The 21,506-nt window shown below is 36.7% G+C and overlaps 8 protein-coding genes, 1 non-coding gene and 1 pseudogene across 11 annotated transcripts in view; 7 read left to right on the top strand and 3 right to left on the bottom strand.

Annotated features, from left to right (window-relative positions):
* The window catches only part of LOC104739083, a 3,924-nt pseudogene extending 1,230 nt beyond the window's left edge, over positions 1–2,694 (top strand).
* LOC104739084 (non-specific lipid-transfer protein-like protein At2g13820) lies at positions 2,646–3,913 on the bottom strand. Its single transcript, XM_010459333.2, has 5 exons — positions 3,459–3,913; positions 3,318–3,344; positions 3,184–3,243; positions 3,014–3,067; positions 2,646–2,913 (listed from the first exon to the last, which is right to left on the bottom strand). The coding sequence occupies exons 1-5, from the start codon at positions 3,790–3,792 to the stop codon at positions 2,765–2,767; spliced, it is 624 nt and encodes a 207-aa protein (XP_010457635.1). The 5' UTR covers positions 3,793–3,913; the 3' UTR covers positions 2,646–2,764.
* On the top strand, positions 4,913–6,628 carry LOC104739081. Of its 2 annotated transcripts, none has more exons than XM_010459332.2 (3): positions 4,913–5,659; positions 5,749–5,898; positions 6,115–6,628. In XM_010459332.2, exons 1-3 carry the CDS (start codon positions 4,973–4,975, stop codon positions 6,403–6,405), a joined length of 1,128 nt encoding a protein of 375 aa, XP_010457634.1. In that variant the 5' UTR covers positions 4,913–4,972; the 3' UTR covers positions 6,406–6,628. The 2 variants fall into 2 exon arrangements, with proteins under 2 accessions (XP_010457634.1, XP_019091360.1); XM_019235815.1 differs by having other exon boundaries at positions 6,122–6,209.
* On the top strand, positions 7,058–8,906 carry LOC104739080. Its single transcript, XM_010459331.2, has 6 exons — positions 7,058–7,272; positions 7,526–7,631; positions 7,766–7,819; positions 7,897–8,017; positions 8,165–8,423; positions 8,543–8,906. Exons 1-6 carry the CDS (start codon positions 7,216–7,218, stop codon positions 8,738–8,740), a joined length of 795 nt encoding a protein of 264 aa, XP_010457633.1. The 5' UTR covers positions 7,058–7,215; the 3' UTR covers positions 8,741–8,906.
* Positions 9,590–10,461, top strand: LOC104739079 (nucleoplasmin-like protein ANO39). Its single transcript, XM_019236338.1, has 2 exons — positions 9,590–9,825; positions 9,916–10,461. Exons 1-2 carry the CDS (start codon positions 9,751–9,753, stop codon positions 10,177–10,179), a joined length of 339 nt encoding a protein of 112 aa, XP_019091883.1. The 5' UTR covers positions 9,590–9,750; the 3' UTR covers positions 10,180–10,461.
* Positions 10,577–13,041, bottom strand: LOC104739078 (OBERON-like protein). Its single transcript, XM_010459329.2, has 5 exons — positions 12,863–13,041; positions 12,126–12,498; positions 11,389–11,954; positions 11,258–11,321; positions 10,577–11,170 (listed from the first exon to the last, which is right to left on the bottom strand). The coding sequence occupies exons 2-5, from the start codon at positions 12,478–12,480 to the stop codon at positions 10,740–10,742; spliced, it is 1,416 nt and encodes a 471-aa protein (XP_010457631.1). The 5' UTR covers positions 12,481–12,498; positions 12,863–13,041; the 3' UTR covers positions 10,577–10,739.
* Positions 17,068–17,979, top strand: LOC104739077 (transcription repressor OFP12-like). The gene has a single exon (XM_010459328.2). The coding sequence runs from the start codon at positions 17,142–17,144 to the stop codon at positions 17,823–17,825; it is 684 nt and encodes a 227-aa protein (XP_010457630.1). The 5' UTR covers positions 17,068–17,141; the 3' UTR covers positions 17,826–17,979.
* Positions 19,654–19,727, top strand: TRNAN-GUU. Its single transcript has one exon. It is a non-coding gene; the product is annotated as a tRNA-Asn (tRNA).
* On the top strand, positions 19,764–20,893 carry LOC104739075 (photosystem II D1 precursor processing protein PSB27-H2, chloroplastic-like). Its single transcript, XM_010459322.2, has 3 exons — positions 19,764–19,981; positions 20,181–20,575; positions 20,668–20,893. The coding sequence occupies exons 1-3, from the start codon at positions 19,909–19,911 to the stop codon at positions 20,803–20,805; spliced, it is 606 nt and encodes a 201-aa protein (XP_010457624.1). The 5' UTR covers positions 19,764–19,908; the 3' UTR covers positions 20,806–20,893.
* The window catches only part of LOC104739076, a 7,286-nt gene continuing 6,671 nt past the window's right edge, over positions 20,892–21,506 (bottom strand). Inside the window, exon 8 of one of the 2 annotated variants that reach the window (XM_010459324.2) lies at positions 20,892–21,477. In XM_010459324.2, coding sequence (XP_010457626.1) covers positions 21,311–21,477 — 167 coding nt within the window. In that variant the 3' untranslated portion in view covers positions 20,892–21,310. Of the gene's footprint in view, positions 21,489–21,506 lie in introns of both variants that reach the window. The other variant, XM_010459326.2, reaches the window with a different exon arrangement.

The raw sequence follows: 21,506 nt of genomic DNA, 5'->3' as shown, positions 1-21,506 counted from the left end.
TTTTTTTTTTTTGCTTATAACAGGAAGTTACTACCTCAATATACCTCTTTTGTGTTTGCCATGAATCATGATTTCTTGTATTATTTTCATTTTTTTAGGAAGACATGCGAGCTTATGATATGGAGAATGTTTCGATGAAGAGAAGGGGTCTCTATTTGTCCCTCGAAGTTCCTGGCTTAGCTGAGAGAAGACCGTCCCTTGTCCATGGTGACTACATCTTTGTAAGACATGCCTATGATGATGGAACTGACCAAGCTTATCAGGTTTTTTTTTTCTTGGTTTACTTCTCCATACTCTCAGATCACTTTCAGCCTCGTAACTGAAAAAAAAAAATTGGAACTTATTTCGCACAGGGCTTTGTACACCGCGTAGAGGCAGATGAAGTGCATTTGAAATTTGCCCCTGAGTTCCACCAACGCTACACAGCCGGGAGTGTCTATAATGTGAGGTTCACATACAATCGAATCAACACTAGAAGGTTGTATCAGGCCGTTGATGCTGCAGATATGTTGGATCTAAACTTCCTTTTCCCATCCTTGCACTCTGGGCGAAGGATTATAAAGACGAAACCTATCGTGCCGATTTCACCAGCTCTTAATGCGGAGCAAATTTGTTCCATTGAAATGATTCTTGGCTGCAAAGGAGCACCACCATATGTGATCCATGGACCGCCTGGTACTGGGAAAACTATGACATTGGTGGAGGCGATAGTACAACTTTATACCACTCAGAAGAATGCTCGGATTCTTGTATGTGCTCCTTCCAATAGTGCAGCTGATCACATTTTAGAGAAACTCCTTTGTCTGGAACGAGTTCGCATCAAGGACAAGGAGATTTTCAGGCTGAATGCAGCTACTCGTACATATGAAGAAATTAAGCCTGAGATTATCCGCTTTTGCTTCTTTGATGAGTTGATTTTCAAGTGTCCTCCTCTCAAAGCTTTGACTCGTTACAAACTCGTTGTCTCAACATATATGAGTGCATCCCTTCTTAATGCAGAAGGTGTTAACCGTGGTCACTTCACTCACATTTTCTTGGATGAAGCTGGGCAAGCTTCAGAGCCAGAAAACATGATTGCTATATCAAATCTTTGCTTGACAGAAACAGTGGTTGTGCTTGCTGGAGATCCAAGGCAGTTGGGTCCTGTTATATACTCAAGAGATGCTGAGTCACTCGGCCTTGGGAAATCCTATTTGGAAAGATTGTTTGAGTGCGACTATTACTGCGAAGGGGATGAGAATTATGTTACAAAGCTAATTAAAAACTACAGATGCCACCCAGAGATTCTTGATCTCCCATCGAAGCTCTTCTATGATGGAGAACTGGTAGCTTCCAAGAAGACACAGACTCTGTTCTTGCCATGTTAAATTTCCTTCCAAACAAAGAATTTCCAATGGTTTTCTATGGGATTCAAGGATGCGATGAGAGGGAAGGCAACAATCCATCATGGTTCAACCGCATAGAGATCAGCAAAGTAATAGAGACAATCAAGAGATTAACAGCGAATGACTGTGTGCAAGAAGAGGATATCGGAGTTATAACTCCTTACAGGCAGCAAGTAACAAAGATCAAGGAGGTTCTCGACAGGTTAGATATGACAGAAGTCAAAGTCGGTAGTGTGGAGCAATTCCAAGGGCAAGAGAAACAGGTAATCATCATCTCAACTGTAAGATCTACGATCAAACACAACGAGTTCGATAGAGCTTACTGTCTGGGCTTCCTGAGCAATCCAAGGAGGTTTAATGTTGCTATAACCCGTGCAATCTCTCTGCTAGTGATCATTGGAAACCCACATATAATATGCAAGGTACCACTTACTTGCTTATTCTGGACAAATACATAATGCAGTGTCATCATTTCCAACTTCGCAGCTAATAGAAACTGCTATATATAAAACAGGACATGAACTGGAACAAGCTTTTGTGGCGATGTGTGGATAACAATGCTTACCAAGGATGCGGTTTACCAGAGCGGGAGGAGTTTGTGGAGGAACCATTCAATCAAGAAGGAAGCAGCAATGATCCTCAATACCCTCCAGAAGCTGAGTGGAACAACAATGGTGGTGCAAATGAGAAAGGTGAATGGTCTGATGGGTGGAACAACAATGGCGGCACAAAGGAAAAAGATGAATGGTCTGATGGGTGGAACAACAATGGCGGCACAAAGGAGAAAGATGAATGGTCAGATGGGTGGAACAATGGCACAAAGGGGCTCAATCAAGAAGCAAGCAGCAATGCTCCTCAATACCCTCAAGAAGCTGAGTGGAATGATAGTGGCGAGGTCAAGAATGGTGGCACAAAGGAGAACGGTGAATGGTCTGATGGGGGGAACAACAACGGTGGAACAAAAGAAAAAGAAGAATGTTGTGATGGTTGGAAAAATGGCGGCTGTGGCGAAGATATCAAGAATGATGGTGAGTTTGAAACCAGAGGGGATTTTGTCGCCAAGGAAGAAGACGAGTGGTCTGATGGGTGGAAGTAAATCAGAAAGAAAAAAAAAAGGTTATTAGGGAAAAATGATGGTGTACGGACAAATGCTATTTTGGATTTGTTCATATATCTTTGTCTATCTCTCTTTGACTCTTTGGTATCTTGCAGAGGCGCATCTTATAATAATGCATCACATTTGATTTGTTGTGGATAAAATTATGAAAACTGTTTTATTAATAGGACTGTTAAATACAAGTACACCGTACACCAAATACAACAAAAATAGAATGGGAAAGGAAATAGTAACATCGTGTAATAAGGAATTTGCTATCTAATTAGAAGAATTTGATAATCTCAAAGACGAAAGCAAATAGAAGAAGCGAAAGCTTGAGAGAGTGCGAAGAGGAAGGCAACGAGGCTGACGGGGGTGATGGATTGAACCCGTCCCGGTCTCCTCTGTCGTCGGATCCGGGAATTCCCTCGTCTACTTGTCAAAAAAAAAAAGTATTAGTAATAAATTATGTGAAAATTACTTGGTGAATACACTTTTAAATAAAATATTTAGAGGTGTTTATTTGGTTTACCATTAGGATTTAGCGAAGTTGTTGGAGAAGTGGTCGGACCTAAAAAAGTAGGACCTGCGAGTTATAAAGAAGATAGCTTATGTTAAAAAAAAATATTTAAAAAAATAGAAATTAAACATTAAAAGTATTTGAGCTGGTACTAAACACATAAAAGTATTCATTCACTTTACCTTCAGAATCAGGAGCTTGCGAATCTACAGGAGAAGTGGTCGGACTGAAAGACGCAGGCCCTGTGAATTATGAACGATTAGCTTTGTTAATAACATATTTAAGTGTATAATTGTAAAGAGCTACAAATGTATACCTGGAGCAGGGAGAGGAGCTGCTGTAGCTGCAAAGGTTCACAAATGATTTTACTCAGATATGAAAACACAAAATTCAAATTTAAACTTTTTAAAAATATAGATAGATGGAATACCAAAAAAATGTTGGGACATGCATATACCTTTGCATTGAACGGGGACACCAGGCATACCACATGCACGAGGAAGAGAGATGGCTAACGTTCTGTTAATAGGAAGATTGATTGGAACACTTGCGGTTAAAATCAGACACAAACAATCCATACCGGTTCCGGTTAACGATTTAAGAGCCCCGCAACAATCTGAGGTCGGCGAACTACCGCCTCCCGTTAGAAAACTCATGCACCCTGTAGCACTAGAGAGCATGGTTGGTGAACATGGAGTATTGATTTGAGCAAGAACCGATGATATTGGAGAATTTAAAAGTAGAGAGAAGATCAAGGCTGCAGTGATTAGGAAAACATTGGTGGTCCTCATTTTGTGTTTACGTAGTTTAGAGAGTTTTGGTAAACTAATAAAATAGTACTGTTTTGTTTTGTTTTGGCCTTTTGGGTTTTGTAGAGAAATGAAATGGTTATGGATCTATGGTGTTATGACATTTTTGTGTTGTGTGCATGATATATAAGCCTTAGCGGAGAAAAAAGGGTAATAAGGTGATTCCAGTGGTAGGTTTTGACTTTTTGATGCTCAACTACCTTAACTAACTTTTACCGAAGCAAGCTAGTTTCTGAGTTTAGGTTTACGTACTAATTTGTTGAACGAATTAAACACAATACCTCTCTAATGGGATGTAGCTAGATGACGCCACGTTCAAGTATTTTAGGTTCGTAGGTATTTTCCAAAGACATTTTAATATCTTTCAAAAAGTTGCTATACAAAGATTCATAAAGTTAGGCTACTTACTTATGGATGAGACCGCAAGAAAACAAAAAACAAATATACATATAGGATGATAAAGCGGAAAAAAAAAACTACTTGGATTTTGTTTTCATGAGGTAAACATTTATTTTATGTCAATCGAACGATGGAACTATGATCATTCAGAGTTTATTACGATTCATTGGGTTGACTCTGAACCAATGATATATGATGATTTATATGCAGATATAGTATTAAATATATATACTATTTCCTCCATTTCAAATTATAAGATGTTTTAGTAGAAACACGCAGATTAAAAAATATTTACTTTTAAAAAGTTTAATCAATCAAACTCAATACTGCATAATATAAAATATAAAATTAATCTAAAAGTTGCATAAAAAGTTGGAAACATCATATATTATGAAACAAAAATATTTCTTTAAACATCTTATATTATGAAACGGAGGGAATATTAAGTTGTAGTTTTCATTGATAAATTGATAATTGTAAATTTAGAAGGAAACTTTTGAAGTGTTGTTTATTGAGCAAAGTCATAAAGAAATCTCATTAATAACGTTTGACCGAGAGACATTGGTAATAAAGGGTATAATAGTCATTTAAATAAAAACGAAACTGCCCGAGATCAGAGGACCGTTGGGAACTTATTAGACATTTAAATTTCAAAACTTAAAAATTAAAAATTAAAAATTTAAAATAGAGAGAGAGAGAGAGATTGAAACATTAAAAAGCCTAATCCAACGAGAATCTCAGATACAACAACAGAGCAAACCTTATGAAAGGAAAGATCTCAGTTTCACCATCGGAGAATTCAATGGCATCGACAACAACAACGACGATGACTGCTACTACTACTAGTACTGTGTCTAGTAGTGAAGATTCGGAGAGAAGAGACAGTAACTGTTACTTCCCAGATTGTCGTAAAGACGCGAATTGCAGCTGCGAGATTTGTCTCGATAGTCTCAACGCTACCCTCGATCTCATGCCTCTCAGTGTTCAGAAAAGCTCCCTCACTAAGCTTTCTTTTGCCTCCACTTTCAAACCACCCACCGTTGAGTCTACTCCCACCTCGTTTGATCCGAGTGTTGCTGTCACCACACCCGCTTCCGTTTCTCGCCCAATCTTGAATGTGATGATGATCTCTTCCCCAAAGAAGAAGAAGAAGATAAAGAAATCTATAGTTTCCGAGAATAAAGAAGAAGCAAGGAAGAAGGAGAGAAAAAGTCTACTGCTTTTTGTTCTGAAAGTGGTCTTCTTGATTGGGTTGGCTCTGTTTTTGGAATTAGGGTTTCGTTGGGTGCGTGAAGAAGGGTTTTTGAAACCCGAATTCACAGAGGAGATAGTGAGGAACGCTGGTGAGAGATCTCAGGGTGTGAAGCTGAGACTCTTGGAAGACGAATTAGTTTTAATGGGCAAGATTTCCAGTTGCAGAGGTTCTGATTCTAAGTGGCAGATCAATCAGGTAGTTTATTTTGCCTCACTAATCTTCTTCCTAAAGTTTTCTAATTTTGATTTGTGACTGACTGATTTGGAAATTGCGTTTTTTTTTAGAATGGTCCAATGTTGATCTCAAAGTGTGTTCTGTATAAATCCGCCATTGAAGAGGTTAGTATATGGGGATGGCCTTTGCAGACAGCTGGATTGTTTCATACTGGCTTCTTTTCAAGTTCCATTACCGTCTTATCAGGCCGAGTAACTGAGGTAACCGTTTGCTCTAAATCTGTTTGTTCTTCCACTACCTTACTGTTTAAATTCAGATTCAAATGTCAATGCTTTTGGTTTTTGTGGTATCTGTTTGTTTTGTTATGAAACTTCACATAGGCCAAAATGTATTTTTTTTTTGGAAAAAGATTGGCTTATACGGATAACTTCTGAGTTTGATTGATTCTTATGTTTGCTGTTATGTTCTAATTGAAGTGGACAGATGGGCAATTCAGTTACACGACACACGAGACCAATACTTCGTGGGGGAAAGACAAATGGAGCACATCGGTTCTGCAACTAGATCCAAACACATGGGTTCTTGAGTACAGCCTAAGCTCGGTGATGGATGGTTCGAGTTTGCTGTCAGTAACATTGGATGTCCTGAAGCACATGATGTTCCAAGCAGCAAAGAATGTAAATCGGGAGGTTTTCTGGATGTTTTCAGCCTCAGGGAGTTTGTATAGGGAAGCAGAAACAAAGGCTAGCACAATGACACCAACTTAAACAACTTCAAAGAGGAAATAAAAGTTTTCCCTTTTTTGGTTGCTTTCAGTTCAAGCATTGACATCTTGTCTTCTTCTTTTAGGTTATAGTAGTTATGATGTATGAACACAAGTATCTTGATACTGTTATTACTGTGTAGTTTTTTGTAGAATGGTAGTCAATCGAATGTACTAGTTGTTTCATCATGTCATTTTGTATTGAGAAATCAACCTCATCACTTGATTCGGAATCACTAGCAATCATTCTAGATCTCTTCTCCTGAAAATTCTGCCTAGTTCATGTCCAAGAAACACAGCCCTACCAACAGGAGTGTTCACAGCCGATTTATACAAACGATCGTTTGAACAAGATCGTTAGAATTCTAGCTAGTTCAGTTCAGCAACACATGGTTCCAACTTCCAACACACCAAGTGAGCTTCCCCTCGGTTATAGTTCGATTTACGGCTTGGTTCGGTTCTGATTTATAGTTGGACTTGGTTTGGACTTGGTTTGGGACTTGTTTCATTATCATCTCCATTCAGATTTTGATAATAAACTGATGAAGTGATCAGTATTATTGAAATTAGAGGATATTGTCGGTATAAACAATGTAAAAGTCAAACCATTTAATAAACGGAACCGAACCGAACCAAACATGTCAGATTCGAACCGGTTCTTCCATGATCGATGGATGGGAGTGAGACGTCGCGGACATGAATGAGCGAGAGAAGAAAGAGAAGAAAGAAAGAAGTAATCAATCAATCAATCAATCAATCACTTTGGTCCGATTCGTTTCTTAAAAAAAAAATCTGAATCTTTTCAAGAACAAAGATGGCTATGGCCGCTTTGAATCAGCTCTACTATAACCTCGCGACAAAACCCGAGCAGGTAGGTTTACTCTTTTACATTTTCAATTAAAACCCTAGATCAAAAAGTTCTATCTCTCATATTTTTTTGCAATCAAGATTTGATACAGGTTTTCAATTCAGTAAAGATTGTATCTTTGTTCGATTAAGGTTTCCTCTAAATTTTTAGTGAAATGATTTTGTTCGAATTTAAGTTATTAAAGTTTGAGAATTTGAATTGAATTGTTCAAAAATTTTGGGCAAAAAAATTGGGTAATTGAACTCTGTTGTTTCAGGAGAAGATCACTCCGGAAGAGCAAACTGTTATACTCTCGTGCCATCTCAAAGCTTTGTGGACTGCTGGGTTTGCCTCTGGTGTTGGAGGAGGCTTAACTTGGCTAGGTTCCTCCTTCTTTTACTCTCTCTTTTTAATTTATGGAATTGGTCCTATTTTGAGCTCTGAATCAGCTCCTATCTTATGTAACATAACTCTGTTGTAATACATAGCTTTTGATTCGTCTTCTGTTTCTATGTAGTGACAAAAAAGTTGAAAGCGCCAAAAGGATTTGAGAGGGTTGCTCTTGCAGCTGGTAAAACTATTTGCTGCTAATCTTTGGAACTAGTAAAAATGGTTTCTCTTTCTCACATTTGTTCAAACTCCACGCAGGAGTGGCTGCTGCAACTTTGCTTGTTGCTTGGGATAGGGCAAGTTCGAAAACTGCAGTTACTTACCTTGATCGTATCCTTAGCCAAGATGCAACACGGATGCAGAAAGAGCTCGTGAATGTGTAAGCTCCCGCTTTTCGAGACTTATTGTGTTAAATTGACTTGTGTGACCTTTACAGTGTTTGGATGATTATATTATGCAATGTATCTTTAGTCTGATTCTACTAAGTTCTGACTCTTGATTTGGTGGACATTTTTCCAAACTGCAGCTTAGTCAGGTCCAATGAAGGTGAAGCTTGGAGGTGGCAACTTATGTCCAAGCATTTCTACCCCGAAGCTGTTTACGGTGATGAAGGAGACAAACCTCAAATGCGTTGGCGTAGAAGAACCACTTTCACTGAAATTGCCTCTTCTTATGCTGATGTCAATGAAACCAAATCTCAGAAAAACCACAGTGGCTTACCAAATCGAGGCATCTCCAATGGATCTGATGCTTCAAAGACTAAACCAATGCTCCAGAATAGTCGGGTGAGTACTATCTAAGCGTAGTTATTAATCCATAAAGCCTCTGCAAAAGCTTAGGCATTAGTTTAGACAAAGGACTGGTACTGGTATCCAATATTATATAACTGAAATCTTGTTTTCAGGATGGCGAGATGGTGGAAGAAGATGCGCTTGACATTGTATTTGGTGGTCCAGAGCCAACAGAGAGCAGCATTCCTGCTGCGCCAGTTATTACAGGAGGCAAAACGCAAAATCGCAAACAGAAAAGAGCTCAACGAAGACAGAGACTTAAAAACCGTGAAGCTTCCACCACAAATACTCCTCAGTACGAACTTGCATAGTAGAGAAGACAAAAAAACAGTTATGTCTCTTCTGCTTGATGTTTTATCACAATGTATTTGTTAGCTAATCGATGGATCCAAGTTTTTAATTCCAAATTGTCATTTTTGTGAAGGCTGTAAAAGAATATTTGATTATTGAAGTAATAAAATACAAATTGTAGCCCCATTAAGCTAAGCCCATTCTTAACCCTATATATATATATAGGGGTTTCGAAACCCTGGTCATAGTCGGCGTTATCGATCTTCAAACCAACTTTGCTTATTATCTCTGAGGTAAATTTGCTTTTAGGTTTGAATGATGATGGAGCTTAAGCCTCCTCCAAACAAGGAGATAGGTTTGGCCCCAGTAATTGTGATTTGGGACATAAAGAGGTTTCCGGTTCCTGATGGCTATGATGCTCGTCGGGTGGCTTCGTGTATCAAACGGAATTTGAGGAAGTTAGGCTATTCTGGACCTATCACCATCACTGCCGTTGGCGTACTATCAAAGATCCCTCGTGACATACTAGAAGTGGTGTATTCCACTGGAATCTCACTTTGTCACGGCCCCTACGGTTAGTTTCTTCTTCTTGTTCTTCTCATTCTTGATGATGATTAGAAGAGAGAGTCTTTTTAGTTTTGGAACCTGAGATTACTGAATGAAACAGCTCACAAAACCATGGTTGAAGCTTCCCTGTTCACTTATCTGAAGAATCCACCTCCAGCTTCTATGATGGTTATAACCCGTCCAGTACCAAAGGTCGCTTATCTTCTCCAGCTTCTAGTTGCTTACGGATACCACACTATCCGTCCGTTCTCATTTGATTCTCCCGCCTCCACTGATGCAAAGTGCCTCTAGGAAAACTCTTTTCTGGCAGTGGCAGGTGTATGTTTTGTCCGCATCTCTCTATCTCTCTCTCTCTCAGTCTTCTTGTTGAATTGCTGAAGTAGCTACTATATTTTGATCTTTCTTCTGGCTGGCAGATTCAGGGCCACTTGAGGAGGATAAGTCTGCCGTCTGGATTTGCTCTATGTGCCATAGATTAAGTGGCACATGCTTTGATGAGTTCATGACGCATCTCTCTAGTCAAGAACATGCAGACAGGGTAATTTAAGAGCCATCCTTCTCTTTTACCCCCCTCCCAAAACTATTTGTTAGTTTCCCGAAATTTGGACTCATTGCTGTTTTCAAGCAGATTCCGTTCTTTATCCCAAAATACACGGAGAATACCATGATTAAGGAATACGAGAAGGAGTTTGCCGATGTGGAGGATGCCGATGATGAGGAGTCTACCGATGAGGAGGATGCCATTATTAAGTTTTCCGATGATGAGTTTTCCTATGATGAGGATGCCGATGATTTTGAGGCTCCCCTTGATGACGAAGACGACGAGGAGGAATACGAGGAGGAGGATGCCGATGAGGAGGCTTACAAAGCCAGAGTTGACCCTCCCCCTTGACTCTTTTGTGGATAATGCTACTACCATGGTGAGTGAACAAGCAATCAAAAGGCCTTTTTTGATATCTATCTGAACACGTTGAGATTTCTAATCTTTCGAATTCTGTGGTTTTCTGGATGAATACGAAAACATTGTAAAAGAGGAAGACGTGAAGATGAAGCTTGGAGAGTTACATGGCCCTTGGTGTTGTTTCTTCTTTAAGGCCTTTCGTATGGTGTGAATGCTTTGCTCTATAGTTCTTGCGGCAATTTTTATGTGAACTTATTATATCTTTAGCGCCATTGGATTAGCTAAATGACCTTAAAGTGACAGATACATCATGATAAACATAATTGTTTAATCCCAAATTGTCATTTTGAATCCCATTTTATAAAGAATGATTCTGTAAGAATATATATATATCTTTATTGAAGATTTTCCATTGAACCCTCTATTCGCTGTAACTCGCAGACTAATTATGAATAAATTGGTTGGAAAAATTCAAAACTTTGCAGACAGACGTCGTCATAACGAATGTACAGTTGTGAGTGATTATAGATGGATGTCCTTTTCTTTAAATCTTAGTCCTCGATGCTCAAATGAAAGTACTCTTCAAGAACTCCTCTAGGCGTCCTACCAAATCCCTTGGCCACTTCTTCCATTTCTCTTAGCTTTGTGGCTTCTTTTCTTACCTGATCCAATCTCTTCAACACAATCGTCATCAAGCTATTCACATCTCCACCTGATACTCGCCTCGACAGCTCTGACTTCTCCTTCTCAAGCTGCCTATACAGATCACCGAGACATTCTTTCTGAGCATGAAGTTTGCCTTCTGCAATTTGGTACTCAGATTCCTGAGCCTTTCTCAGCGCGTTTAGAACCTCATTGATTTCTTCCTCGAGTTTGTGCATCTCCGCCTCATGATTGAATGGTATCGGCCCAATTGGAGTCACGTCCTGTAATCTTTCCAATCTACCATTGTCTTTTTTGGCTTCTCCATTGGCACAAATATCTACAACCAGAATCACCATAATATGTTATAATGAATATTAAAGCTAACTTCAACACATGATCAGAAAGTGTGATTAGGGAATTGTACCTGACCATATAGCTAATCTATCATCATCATTCCAGAGATCTTCCAAGCTCGTGCCACATTTAAGCTGAAAAGATTATGCTTTAGTTTCAGGAACATCTATTAGATATTACATTTTAAAGAGTATACTGTACCTTCATGACTGTTGATTCGATACAATTTAATAATTCCTTAGCATTGTCTCTGTGTGAGCCTCGCAGGATACAAGTACCGAGATTCAGGATCTCCTCCACGTCGCCTTGATATTCTAGAGTCTGACATATACCTAGGAACTTGTTGACATGTGGAACCAAGTCCTTTTTGGCGTCACATCGCCTGCAGTAGTATTCAGCATCCAACCCGATGCTGCCCCCAACGGTGCCAGCCATGTAAGCTCGAAGAGCACACTTCACATGAGCAACATGTCCACATATGTGACCCTCGGAAACCAAAGCTTCGCATTTGATATAGCTATAACCTCCATGCTCCAAACTTATAAACTTGCAGCAAAGGATGCAACAGCAGTCAGAGCAGAATTTAGGTTCACCGCAGCAAATATCACAAGGCATCGTGGGTAAAGCTTCGGCTTCACTCTGTGGCATCAGGCTCCCACATTTTCCATTACCAGCCTTACAAACCGCAGTATCACATCCAATCTCAAGCATTGGATCTTCATCTGAGCTATAGACTGGCAATGAAACCTGCTTCTGAGGCATAATGCCTATCAAACAGAGAAAACAGCTACTTTATCAGACTTTCAGAATGATAAAACGTAACTGAATACAGTTAAGAACTAACAGAAACATGCATGAGGCATAAGCGGAGGCTCTGATAACTCAGGAAGCAAAAGGAAAAACATAGAAAGATAGGAATAGAGTTGATTGAAACTGACCATCTTTGCAGGGTATTGTCCAGCTGAAAGAAGCAAAGAAGTTTGGAACATCAGCTCCAGGGAAGGTGTGACGAATGTATCGTTCGAGTGAGCGCCTGCTCCTAAAAACCTTGTTTCTCGGCATTGTTTCAGTATCTAAACCGGGGAGATGCTTAGGAGGAAACAAGTATCTATCCTTGAAGTGGCCTTTACCGCTTACTCTCGGTCCAACCTTCCAATGCCAAGTATCTCCAGGATTAGGCCAATTCTCAGGAGCATACGGTAAACCTTCACCAGAATCCAACGGATCTACCGGTTTCAGAACAAGGCGAGGCGAGCCGCCTTGGTTACTTTGATCAATGTCCATGGATTCCATTGATAATAAGACCTGACACTACTCAATCACAACACCAAATGGAAGCGCATCAAAACACAAAGAAGAGTGTTTAAACGAAACATGATAAGGGACATTAACCACATATGTATATTCCAATATGGCATTTCAATGCAACTAACTAAACCATTGATATAGCTCAGTTCCCATGCTTTACCCCAAGAACAGTGTTACGAAACAAAGATCCAAATCGAAACGCATACAATAAAGTAATTAGATAAAAACGCGAAGAAATTGCAAAATCAGCTACGCGGAATCCATTATCAAAACCCGAGGAGGAACTGATAGCGAAAACAAAAAAGGGAGAGAGAGAGAGAGAGAGAGAGAGAGAGAGAGAGAGAGAGAGAGAGAGAGAGAAACGTACAAATCTTCAGAGACTTCGACACCGATTAGTTTGAGAAGATCACGACGACGACGATTAATTCAATATCTTGCCCATCGAGTTTTTGCTATACGACAATGGTTGAATGAAGCTAAAGGCCGTCACACTCCAAGGAGCGTTCTTGGGAAGGAAGGACAAAGAAGATGAACTCGACCTCAGATGAATTTAAGGGTTTGAGAGCCAATAATAACCAGAGAGCTACCAAAATTTCACAATCCAATCATTGGGCCTTCTTGGGCCTGATTTTAAAAGGCCTGGGTTGGGTCTTTACTTTTTTTTCCTCGTGTGATTATAGTTAACGTAAAAGCGTTTGACTTGATTGCTGCTTTCCTAATTTTTGCATCTCTCTTTAGTTTTGTTATTAGAAGTATTAATTTAGTCACGGTCTTCATCTAAAAAAAGTAAAAATAACTTTGACTAGAGAATTAAACCCGATCAGTTTAATTTAGTCGGACTCTAACCAGATTGGTTCAGAGAGAGTTTGAAAACGATAGTGATGAATGTGACTGTGTCTTATGACAAAGATCTACGATGGAGTTTTATGTGAGTCTGATGTTCACACTCGACAACTTTCACAAGTTCGAGAACATCATGTGATTTGAATCTTGATATCATTGTTTCCCATTAATGGAGCTTTTGTCGACAAGTTTTTTACATGTCCCTACAATAGCAACAACACTGTGTGAGTGTGACAGAGAGATTGAAAGAGAGATAGATAGATAGAGATACCCCAAGAAAACAACCACCCATTTGAGATTCCTTCTTGTGATAATTCCAATTTAACTATATGATGATTTCAAAATAATACAAAAATAGAAATTGATCTCAATGTACCTTCCAAAGATAATGACAACTTGTGGGGCTAAAAGTTTCTGTACAATCATCTCTGACATCTTCATACCATCTTTTTATTTATAGTTTTATACACACACCAAACAATGATTAGAGCATCAATGCCTTTCGTATTACAAGCATTTATTACTTACCTTATTATGATCATCCGATTCATCTACTATATATAGTTCAATATTTGTATAAATCATTAATTCATGGGCAATGTTGGTTGTATGATAGGTCACTTATCAGTCACCGCATTTGGCAGGTTCTCGTCCACAGAGATTGATCAAATCTAAGTATTATTATTGTTGATGAAAGAAAGGCTGCATTCATATATAGATTTCTCACGCGGATGTTATTTCAATATTATAGTGATAATAAATTGTTGACGACAACAAAATTGCCAAAAAAAACAAAGAAAGAAACTCTCTCGACTCTTCCTTACGAGAGATTGATTTTGTGACAAATCATCTCGGATATATATGGAGATAATATAATGTTAATTTACGTTTTAAATTTATGTAATAAGAAAACATTGGGTAGATTTTGTAACCTTATATATATTTAATGCAATTAAAAGAGTCTATTCGGACTACTCGATCATATATTTTGGTCTAGCTAGCTAGTGTTCTGTTTAGACATAAACTTACCGAATAATTCTTTTTGAAGAACGAGTTCATCCCGAAACTAATCGGTCATTATGATAATTCGGTGAATTAAATTGGTTGTTAAAGAAAACCTTATTAACGGTCCAAAAGATAAATATGGAAAAAGGGAAAAGAACAAAGATTAGTTAAGATGAGAGATGAGAAGTGAAGTGAGTCAGTGTCTTTGCACAAACATCGATCTCTCTCGTCTTTGGTCATTGAGATGTCTACTTTAGGTTAGTCCAAACATTGCCTCCTCGTGATCCTTGCTGTATATATTTGCAAGGACAATAATTCGTCTCCCATGGTAATTTTGATATAGCTAGGGTTTATATAATCTCTTGACTTCTTAAATAAAATGAATTATTTTGCTAAAAATAAAGGTTTTGCTCTCACCCCAGATTTTTCGCCATTGTGAAAATTATAAAGATAAACAGTACACTGTTTTGGATTCTACTACTAATGATTATTATTATATAGATCGTGGAAAACATATAAATATCTTTTCCCTTTTATCAAATTTAAGCCAAAAGACAAAATACTTTACGCGTAGGCGCTTTTTCATGTTTTTACGTACCACCGATCGAGCTTCGCTTGTTGAGTTGTTTACGTATACTATAAGACAAAAAAGGGTATAATTCTCAATTTTATTTTAATTAATGGAAATTTAAATGTTCAGTTTTATTATTTAATCTATTAATCAGAAGAAAAAAAAATCTTTACTTTTAAATTTTAAATACCGACATAATTTGGAAATTTAATCATTTAATATGCTATAATTTAGTACTATAAGTGGCAGCCGGCAAGTGCTATCCATCGACAAACAACCCTCAAACGAACAAACAAACAAAAACGTTAAGTTAAGATTACTGTTAATAAATTATACGTTGTATATGATCCAAACAAAATAAGTTTGAATAATAAAGAGTGAAAATCTAAGATTTACAGTAAAGCACGATGCAAAATATATAATACACCAGAATTTGTACCCGCGCACAGGCGGGATATTAATTTAAAATATTTCTTATCAATAGAAATTGTTGAGCTTAAATAATGATTAATATAATCATTCCAACTTTTGAGTATAAATCTATATAAATACTAAATTTACTTTACTTAGTGATATACAACATATATATTTTTGAAGTAATATTTCTTTGTTATATCTATTTGCGATTTTACGTAGGATATTAGTTAAAATTTTATCAATAAGAATTATTTAATATGAATATAATTTGAAGATTAAAAGATAAATCTATATAAATGCCGTACTTATTTTACTAATATATATATATAACATATATTGTCTAGTATCACAATAATATTGTCGATAATCTTTTGACCTTTTATCTTTAAAAGAGTTCATTCCATATTCATATCTCATGAAAACATAATTTTAAAAGTTCTAACGTCAGTGTTGATCGTTGACCAAACTATAGAGACCATTTAAATATATCGATATCCTACATTAAATGCGAATATACAAAATTTCATGAACAGTTTTAGTGCTATGTCGCTACAATGAAGTTGTCCAAATGCATCATCTGCCATAATAGAATTTCCGACTAAGTCAAGAATGCTTAAATGATGAAAAGTTTAAACCCCACAATGAATATATATTCACTAATCCAAGTTACATATTTTTCTAAAATCTCATATGTTATTTGTAGATTTTAATTTTGTGATGCAACCTCAGCTTCGTCCTCTAAAAAAAAACATAGTGTACGTTAAATATGTTGTTTTTGCCAATATTTTGAGTTAAAATCATTTGATAATATATATATATATATATGTTATGTTTGTTATATATGTTTTATATCATGTTATAAAATTGTAGCTACACTTGATAATATACCTTATGAGATATGCTACACAAATCACATGCCACTTTTTGTAACGGCTTATATATCATTTTTTCAATATTTTCTTACCATTGAATTTTTTATTTTTAAATAGATTATTTTTTCAAAATTCTTTTTTATAGTTTTCCCAAAAAAAAGTGGTGTGCCCCTTACAATGTCTTTGTTTTAGATTAAAACTTTTAAGTTAAGTTAAGTAATTATTTTTTTTTTCTTATAAGAAAAATTTAATAATAAATCTTTATGGTATATGTTTCCTAGAAACTAATGTTTCACTTCAATTTTATTTTCATGTCTAGATTTTGTAAATACAATTACATAACTTGTTTTTTTACTCCACTATGCATTAAAATCTTACTTACATTCTAAAACTCATTAACTCATTATAAATTTTAGAATATAATCAGTTTTTGGTTATAATTTTAATAATAACATTAGTACTAAAACAAATTTATAGTATTATTTTTACTATTTTAAAATTTTCATTTATTTTACTTAATTCATTTTTAGATAGTTATTATTTTTATTATTTACTAAAAATATATATTATTGTTTATACTATTTTAAAATTTAATTAATTTTAGTTAATTCATTTTTTATTTATTTCTTACTATTATTAATTATAAGTAATATATATGCAATGAATGAATATTAAAATAGTATTTTTTAGTGCAAAAAAAAAAAAAATTGATTAGATGGATGTTGATGTGGAAGAAACAGAAGTAAGCAAAGTTAATTTTATATATATAGATTATATATATACATGTGTGATGGTGGTACATAATATAAGCATATGTACATATAAATAAATACATGGATGATACAATATTACTATCAAACAAAATCAAGACACCTAGCTAATCCACTTGCTCAATACATATTCTCTCACTCTCTTTCTCTCTAAACACAAAAAAAGCAATGCCAAGAGTCATGTGGAAAAACTTCCATCTTTGCTTCCCATCAAATCTCACCAAGCCTCCATCGTCCGAAGCCACCTCCGACGATCCCAACCGTCCATCCCTTCTTCTCATCAACAACTTTAACATCCTCTATGATGACTCCTCCGCTGCAGGACGCCGCCTATCTAAGCCTCTCATCGACGACGTTGTACCCTCTTCAACCTTCACCGCCTCCACCCCCACCGCGGCTAACTCTTCTTCCTCCTCCGCCTCATACGATGACTCTGATAACTACGGTTTTTCCCCTGAAGACGGCTCTCCCCCTCCTGACTTAACCGCCGTTTTAGCCTCCCGTCGCTTCTTCTTCTCTTCTCCTGGTCGCTCCAACTCAATCAGTGACTCGCCGGATCTCCGCTGTCGCGATAACTACGATACTGCCACTAGTACCAATAGGCTTCTCACCGGAGGAACGGCCGTAAAAGAATACGTGCAATCCCCTGATCCTTACAACGACTTCAGGAGATCAATGCAGGAGATGCTCGACGCCGTCACAAACGCCGGAGATCTTCGCCGTTACGAGTTCTTGCACGAGCTGTTGCTCAGTTACCTCTCTTTGAATGCCGCCGATACACACAAGTTCATTATCAGAGCTTTCGCCGACATTCTCGTCTCTCTCTTATCAGACGGTCACCGGATAAGCTGACGTGTGTAACTCTCTCTTTCATGCTATGTAAAAAATAATAACTCATGTTATTTTATTTTTATAACGCGTTAGGACAAATCAAACAATTAAAAGTTAAAATGTAATTATTGTGTAATGATACGAGAAAATCGAGAGAGGCGTGGGTTTTTGTCTCGATCGCATGCTGTTAAATTGCTTTTAATCTCTTTTTGTTGTTTACCGTTTCTAAATAGATGAAACTTGTTAATTCTGTGACTGTGAAATTATAGTCTCAGTTAGCTTTTTTTTTTAACGATTATTTTTATACTTTTCCTAAAATTGCATATATTTTAATTATTAAGCGACGGAACCTCAGTTCCATTATAATCTTCAACGTGTAAACTTTATTTTTGCTGATTATACCAACAAACGATGAAATTGCCTAATTTGGTACGCGTGATGTATGATTGTATTAATTAAAAGTTTTGTCTTTTGGAGAAACTAAACTACCAAAAATTCGAAAAAACGTTCGGTTTAGTGCCGCGACAAATAATGAAAGCTAAGTCGGTACTGACAAAATTGGTACTATTTCTTCTTCTTCTATTTTTTCGTAACGTATCAAAATTATGTTTGACATAAATTGTAGATTGACTTTTTCTGCTTTTCTTGCTGTTCTCACGTTACATCCACATCAAAAAACAAAATATAGAATCTAAAAGTTCTATATTTTTAGATCGAACTACTATAATATATAAAAACTCTTCGGATACCATCATAATTTCTTTTGCACGTTGGGTTTCATGCTAATAGCATGGCCAAAGACGCAATTTCTTTTGTATACGATGGGTTTCATACCATCATCATGATATAGTTATCCAAAACGCATGAAGCGCGCGCATCATGATATATTTTGCCAATTTAGGCAAGGGTGAAAATATTAACCATATGCATTCAATTTCAGCAAATATTGAAATCTGTTGCTAGGTGATTCTTTCCATGAGATTTGTTTCTACACATAACACAAGGTGAGACAAAAACAAAATAGGAGAATCCTAAGAGACGGATGTTGGCTGAAGCTTTAAATATAGGTCCATCCGTCCATGCATGATGCAGACTCAACCAATATTATAACAAAACTAGCTAGTAGTAAATTGTTCATTACGAGAATTTAATTGATGAAACCAAATTATTTAAAGAGAATAAGTCTATGAAATACTGTATTTATATTTACTTTTTTTTTATAGCTTATAAATCATTCCAAAAACATAGAAAAATCTCCCCAAAGACTCTCGATTGAGATTTTTTGCTGGACCGAATACCGACAATTGTTGTTTCATCATAAACATTTTTTACAAGAAATCAATTCCACAATCGATGGACGTGGTTATTTTTTTGTTTTCGATTTGGATTAGTTTAATCGAAAACTTCTTACGGAATCAAATATATATGGTTGTTAATAGGAAAAAGTTCTTGAAACTTTACAACATTTTCCGTTGGTTCGTTAGATTTGTCTCAAAACATATATATATATATATATATGTAATATTTGGAAGACTTTAAGAAGCACTAATTGTAAAACGTCATACATATTTCTTTTTTTTTTTTATCAAACCGTCATATACATATTTCAAGTAAGCAAAACATTATACATATTTTAACTAAGCATACAATTGTGGGCACAGGAGTGTAATTAGTGCCTGCTTTTCTGCCGCTTGTCTCTACTCAATAAGTCCAGAAATAAAGTTGAGTCACGTTTTACTTTTATATATTGGCTGTAATGTTAAGGCGATTCGTCTAATTCCATTATTTGATTCAGCTATGTCGACTTGAATTTATTTAATTATATTTAGACCCATAAAGACGACAAGTAGCTGGAATAGCTCAGTTGGTTAGAGCGTGTGGCTGTTAACCACAAGGTCGGAGGTTCGACCCCTCCTTCTAGCGCATTTTCAGTTTTTATCTTTATTTTAAATCATATCGAACTTGAAGGGCAATTTCGTCATTTGACCTTAAACAACAGGAACCATCCATCCTTTCATCTCTCTCCTGAAAACAGAACTTTGGAACTGGAAGCACTTCTGTCGCCGCCGATAAAGTAAACGGAAAAAAGCCTTTGTCGTTTGTTATGGGTTTCCTTGTAGCCGCTATGAACTTTTCCCCTACCTTTATTGTCAAATCGAAGCATCATCAATGTCAAAGTAACATCATCTTCTTCTTCTTCTTCTTCTTCTTCTTCTTCTTCTTCTTCTTCTTCTTCTTCTTCTTCTTCTTAATTCTCATCTCTGTTTCTGTGATATTTAGTTTCGAATTGTTGAGGCAAACAGGTCTTGTAACCGAATCAAAATTGATTTCAATATTTCTAAGAGTGTACAAGTTTTTTTTTTTTTTTTTTAACAGATGAAAAGCTTCAGGGGAGATGTCATAGCCAATCATCATCTTTGTTTGATCGTCGTGGTTTCTTGAACTGTGTTGGTGTTTCTTCTCTTGTAGCCACACTTGAGTTTTCTGGATTACAAGCTCAGGCCGCCGCAGAGGATAAAGTAGAAGAAGGAGAAGGAGTTGTTGTTAGTGCTTTCAAGACTTTGTTTGATCCTAACGAGAAAACAAAGTCTGGCAAAGAGTTACCAAAAGCTTACTTGAAATCTGCAAGAGAGGTTGTGAAGACGATGAGAGAGTCATTGAAAGAGAACCCTAAAGACAATGCTAAGTTCAGAAGAAGCGCTGATGCAGCTAAAGAATCCATTCGCGATTATTTGAGCAATTGGAGAGGACAAAACTCTGTTTCTGGAGAAGTAACTAATGTTCTTATTATTTTCTTTCTCTTTTCTCCCATCTTTTTGATGAATTGTATAGTAATTGATTGATCCAATTTGATGTGTTTCAGGAATCATACGCGGAGCTGGAGAATGTAATCCGAGCTTTGGCTAAGTTTTACTCAAAGGCAGGTCCTTCTGCACCACTTCCTGATGAGGTTAAGACTGAGATTTTGGATGATCTTGATAAGGCTGAAGAGTTTTTGTAACAGTCGCATCCTTTTTGATAGTTTTGCTGTAGTTTTGTTATTGAAACTTCAAAGTTGAAAGCAAAAGAAGAAGAAGATCTGTGAGATATATAAGAGCTCTGATATCTTAAAACTAGAATGACCCGAATTTTACATAATTAGAACGTTACAGAATACAATGTTGTGAATAATAAATACAAGTAACGACAGCAACAACAGGACTCTTTCCACACTAATCCAAGCTAAATATGAGAGATCACTCAGCCTTTAAGATATTGTGATTCCACCGTTTTAACACAAGCTTATCCTTATTATATAGTATCCACTTGCCGAGCTCAAAGGGAAAGGATATATCTTCATCACAGACCTCCTATGAAACTGAATCCTGATGGATGTAGGATGCACCTTCAAAGTTATGACCATCAATATGTCCGAACAAATCCAGGGAGATATTATACCTCCTCCAGGAGAACAGCTCAGATTCATCTTCAGTAAACAATTTTTCTCAGCCAACGGTCTTCTCTTCTCACAAAAGAAACCCATCCGCAAATGCATTGTCCTTCGATTCAGCCAACTCGGCACAAGGTCCAACTATGTTATTGTCTTTACATGAAGGAACTCCATCTAAATTCGAAGAGTTTTGTTCACTTTTGGCTTCTTGAGTGATTGAGCTCAAATCTGATGATACTCTACCAGAAATAGATGTAGAGAGATTGCTTTCA

Source organism: Camelina sativa, chromosome 14 (assembly GCF_000633955.1).
Source record: "Camelina sativa cultivar DH55 chromosome 14, Cs, whole genome shotgun sequence".
NCBI classification, from domain to species: Eukaryota; Viridiplantae; Streptophyta; class Magnoliopsida; order Brassicales; family Brassicaceae; genus Camelina; species Camelina sativa.
The sequence above is the reverse complement of the archived record's forward strand: the minus strand, read 5'-3'. Positions and strand labels throughout refer to the sequence as shown.

Excerpts from the sequence above, each read along its gene's own strand:
- LOC104739075 (XM_010459322.2), top strand. The coding sequence starts at position 19,909 with ATGGGTTTCCTTGTAGCCGCTATGAACTTTTCCCCTACCTTTATTGTC. Across the intron at positions 19,982-20,180 it reads GAAGCATCATCAATGTCAAA|ATGAAAAGCTTCAGGGGAGA; the intron begins GTAACATCATCT and ends TTTTTTTAACAG. Across the intron at positions 20,576-20,667 it reads AAAACTCTGTTTCTGGAGAA|GAATCATACGCGGAGCTGGA; the intron begins GTAACTAATGTT and ends GATGTGTTTCAG.
- LOC104739081 (XM_010459332.2), top strand. The coding sequence starts at position 4,973 with ATGAAAGGAAAGATCTCAGTTTCACCATCGGAGAATTCAATGGCATCG. Across the intron at positions 5,660-5,748 it reads CTAAGTGGCAGATCAATCAG|AATGGTCCAATGTTGATCTC; the intron begins GTAGTTTATTTT and ends GTTTTTTTTTAG. Across the intron at positions 5,899-6,114 it reads TATCAGGCCGAGTAACTGAG|TGGACAGATGGGCAATTCAG; the intron begins GTAACCGTTTGC and ends TTCTAATTGAAG.
- LOC104739080 (XM_010459331.2), top strand. The coding sequence starts at position 7,216 with ATGGCTATGGCCGCTTTGAATCAGCTCTACTATAACCTCGCGACAAAA. Across the intron at positions 7,820-7,896 it reads GAGGGTTGCTCTTGCAGCTG|GAGTGGCTGCTGCAACTTTG; the intron begins GTAAAACTATTT and ends AACTCCACGCAG. Across the intron at positions 8,018-8,164 it reads CAGAAAGAGCTCGTGAATGT|CTTAGTCAGGTCCAATGAAG; the intron begins GTAAGCTCCCGC and ends TCCAAACTGCAG.
- LOC104739077 (XM_010459328.2), top strand. The coding sequence starts at position 17,142 with ATGCCAAGAGTCATGTGGAAAAACTTCCATCTTTGCTTCCCATCAAAT.
- LOC104739079 (XM_019236338.1), top strand. The coding sequence starts at position 9,751 with ATGTGCCATAGATTAAGTGGCACATGCTTTGATGAGTTCATGACGCAT. Across the intron at positions 9,826-9,915 it reads GTCAAGAACATGCAGACAGG|ATTCCGTTCTTTATCCCAAA; the intron begins GTAATTTAAGAG and ends GTTTTCAAGCAG.
- LOC104739084 (XM_010459333.2), bottom strand. The coding sequence starts at position 3,792 with ATGAGGACCACCAATGTTTTCCTAATCACTGCAGCCTTGATCTTCTCT. Across the intron at positions 3,345-3,458 it reads TGTCCCCGTTCAATGCAAAG|CTACAGCAGCTCCTCTCCCT; the intron begins GTATATGCATGT and ends GAACCTTTGCAG. Across the intron at positions 3,068-3,183 it reads GCAAGCTCCTGATTCTGAAG|GTCCTACTTTTTTAGGTCCG; the intron begins GTAAAGTGAATG and ends TATAACTCGCAG.
- LOC104739078 (XM_010459329.2), bottom strand. The coding sequence starts at position 12,480 with ATGGAATCCATGGACATTGATCAAAGTAACCAAGGCGGCTCGCCTCGC. Across the intron at positions 11,322-11,388 it reads TCGAATCAACAGTCATGAAG|CTTAAATGTGGCACGAGCTT; the intron begins GTACAGTATACT and ends TAATCTTTTCAG. Across the intron at positions 11,171-11,257 it reads TAGATTAGCTATATGGTCAG|ATATTTGTGCCAATGGAGAA; the intron begins GTACAATTCCCT and ends TTCTGGTTGTAG.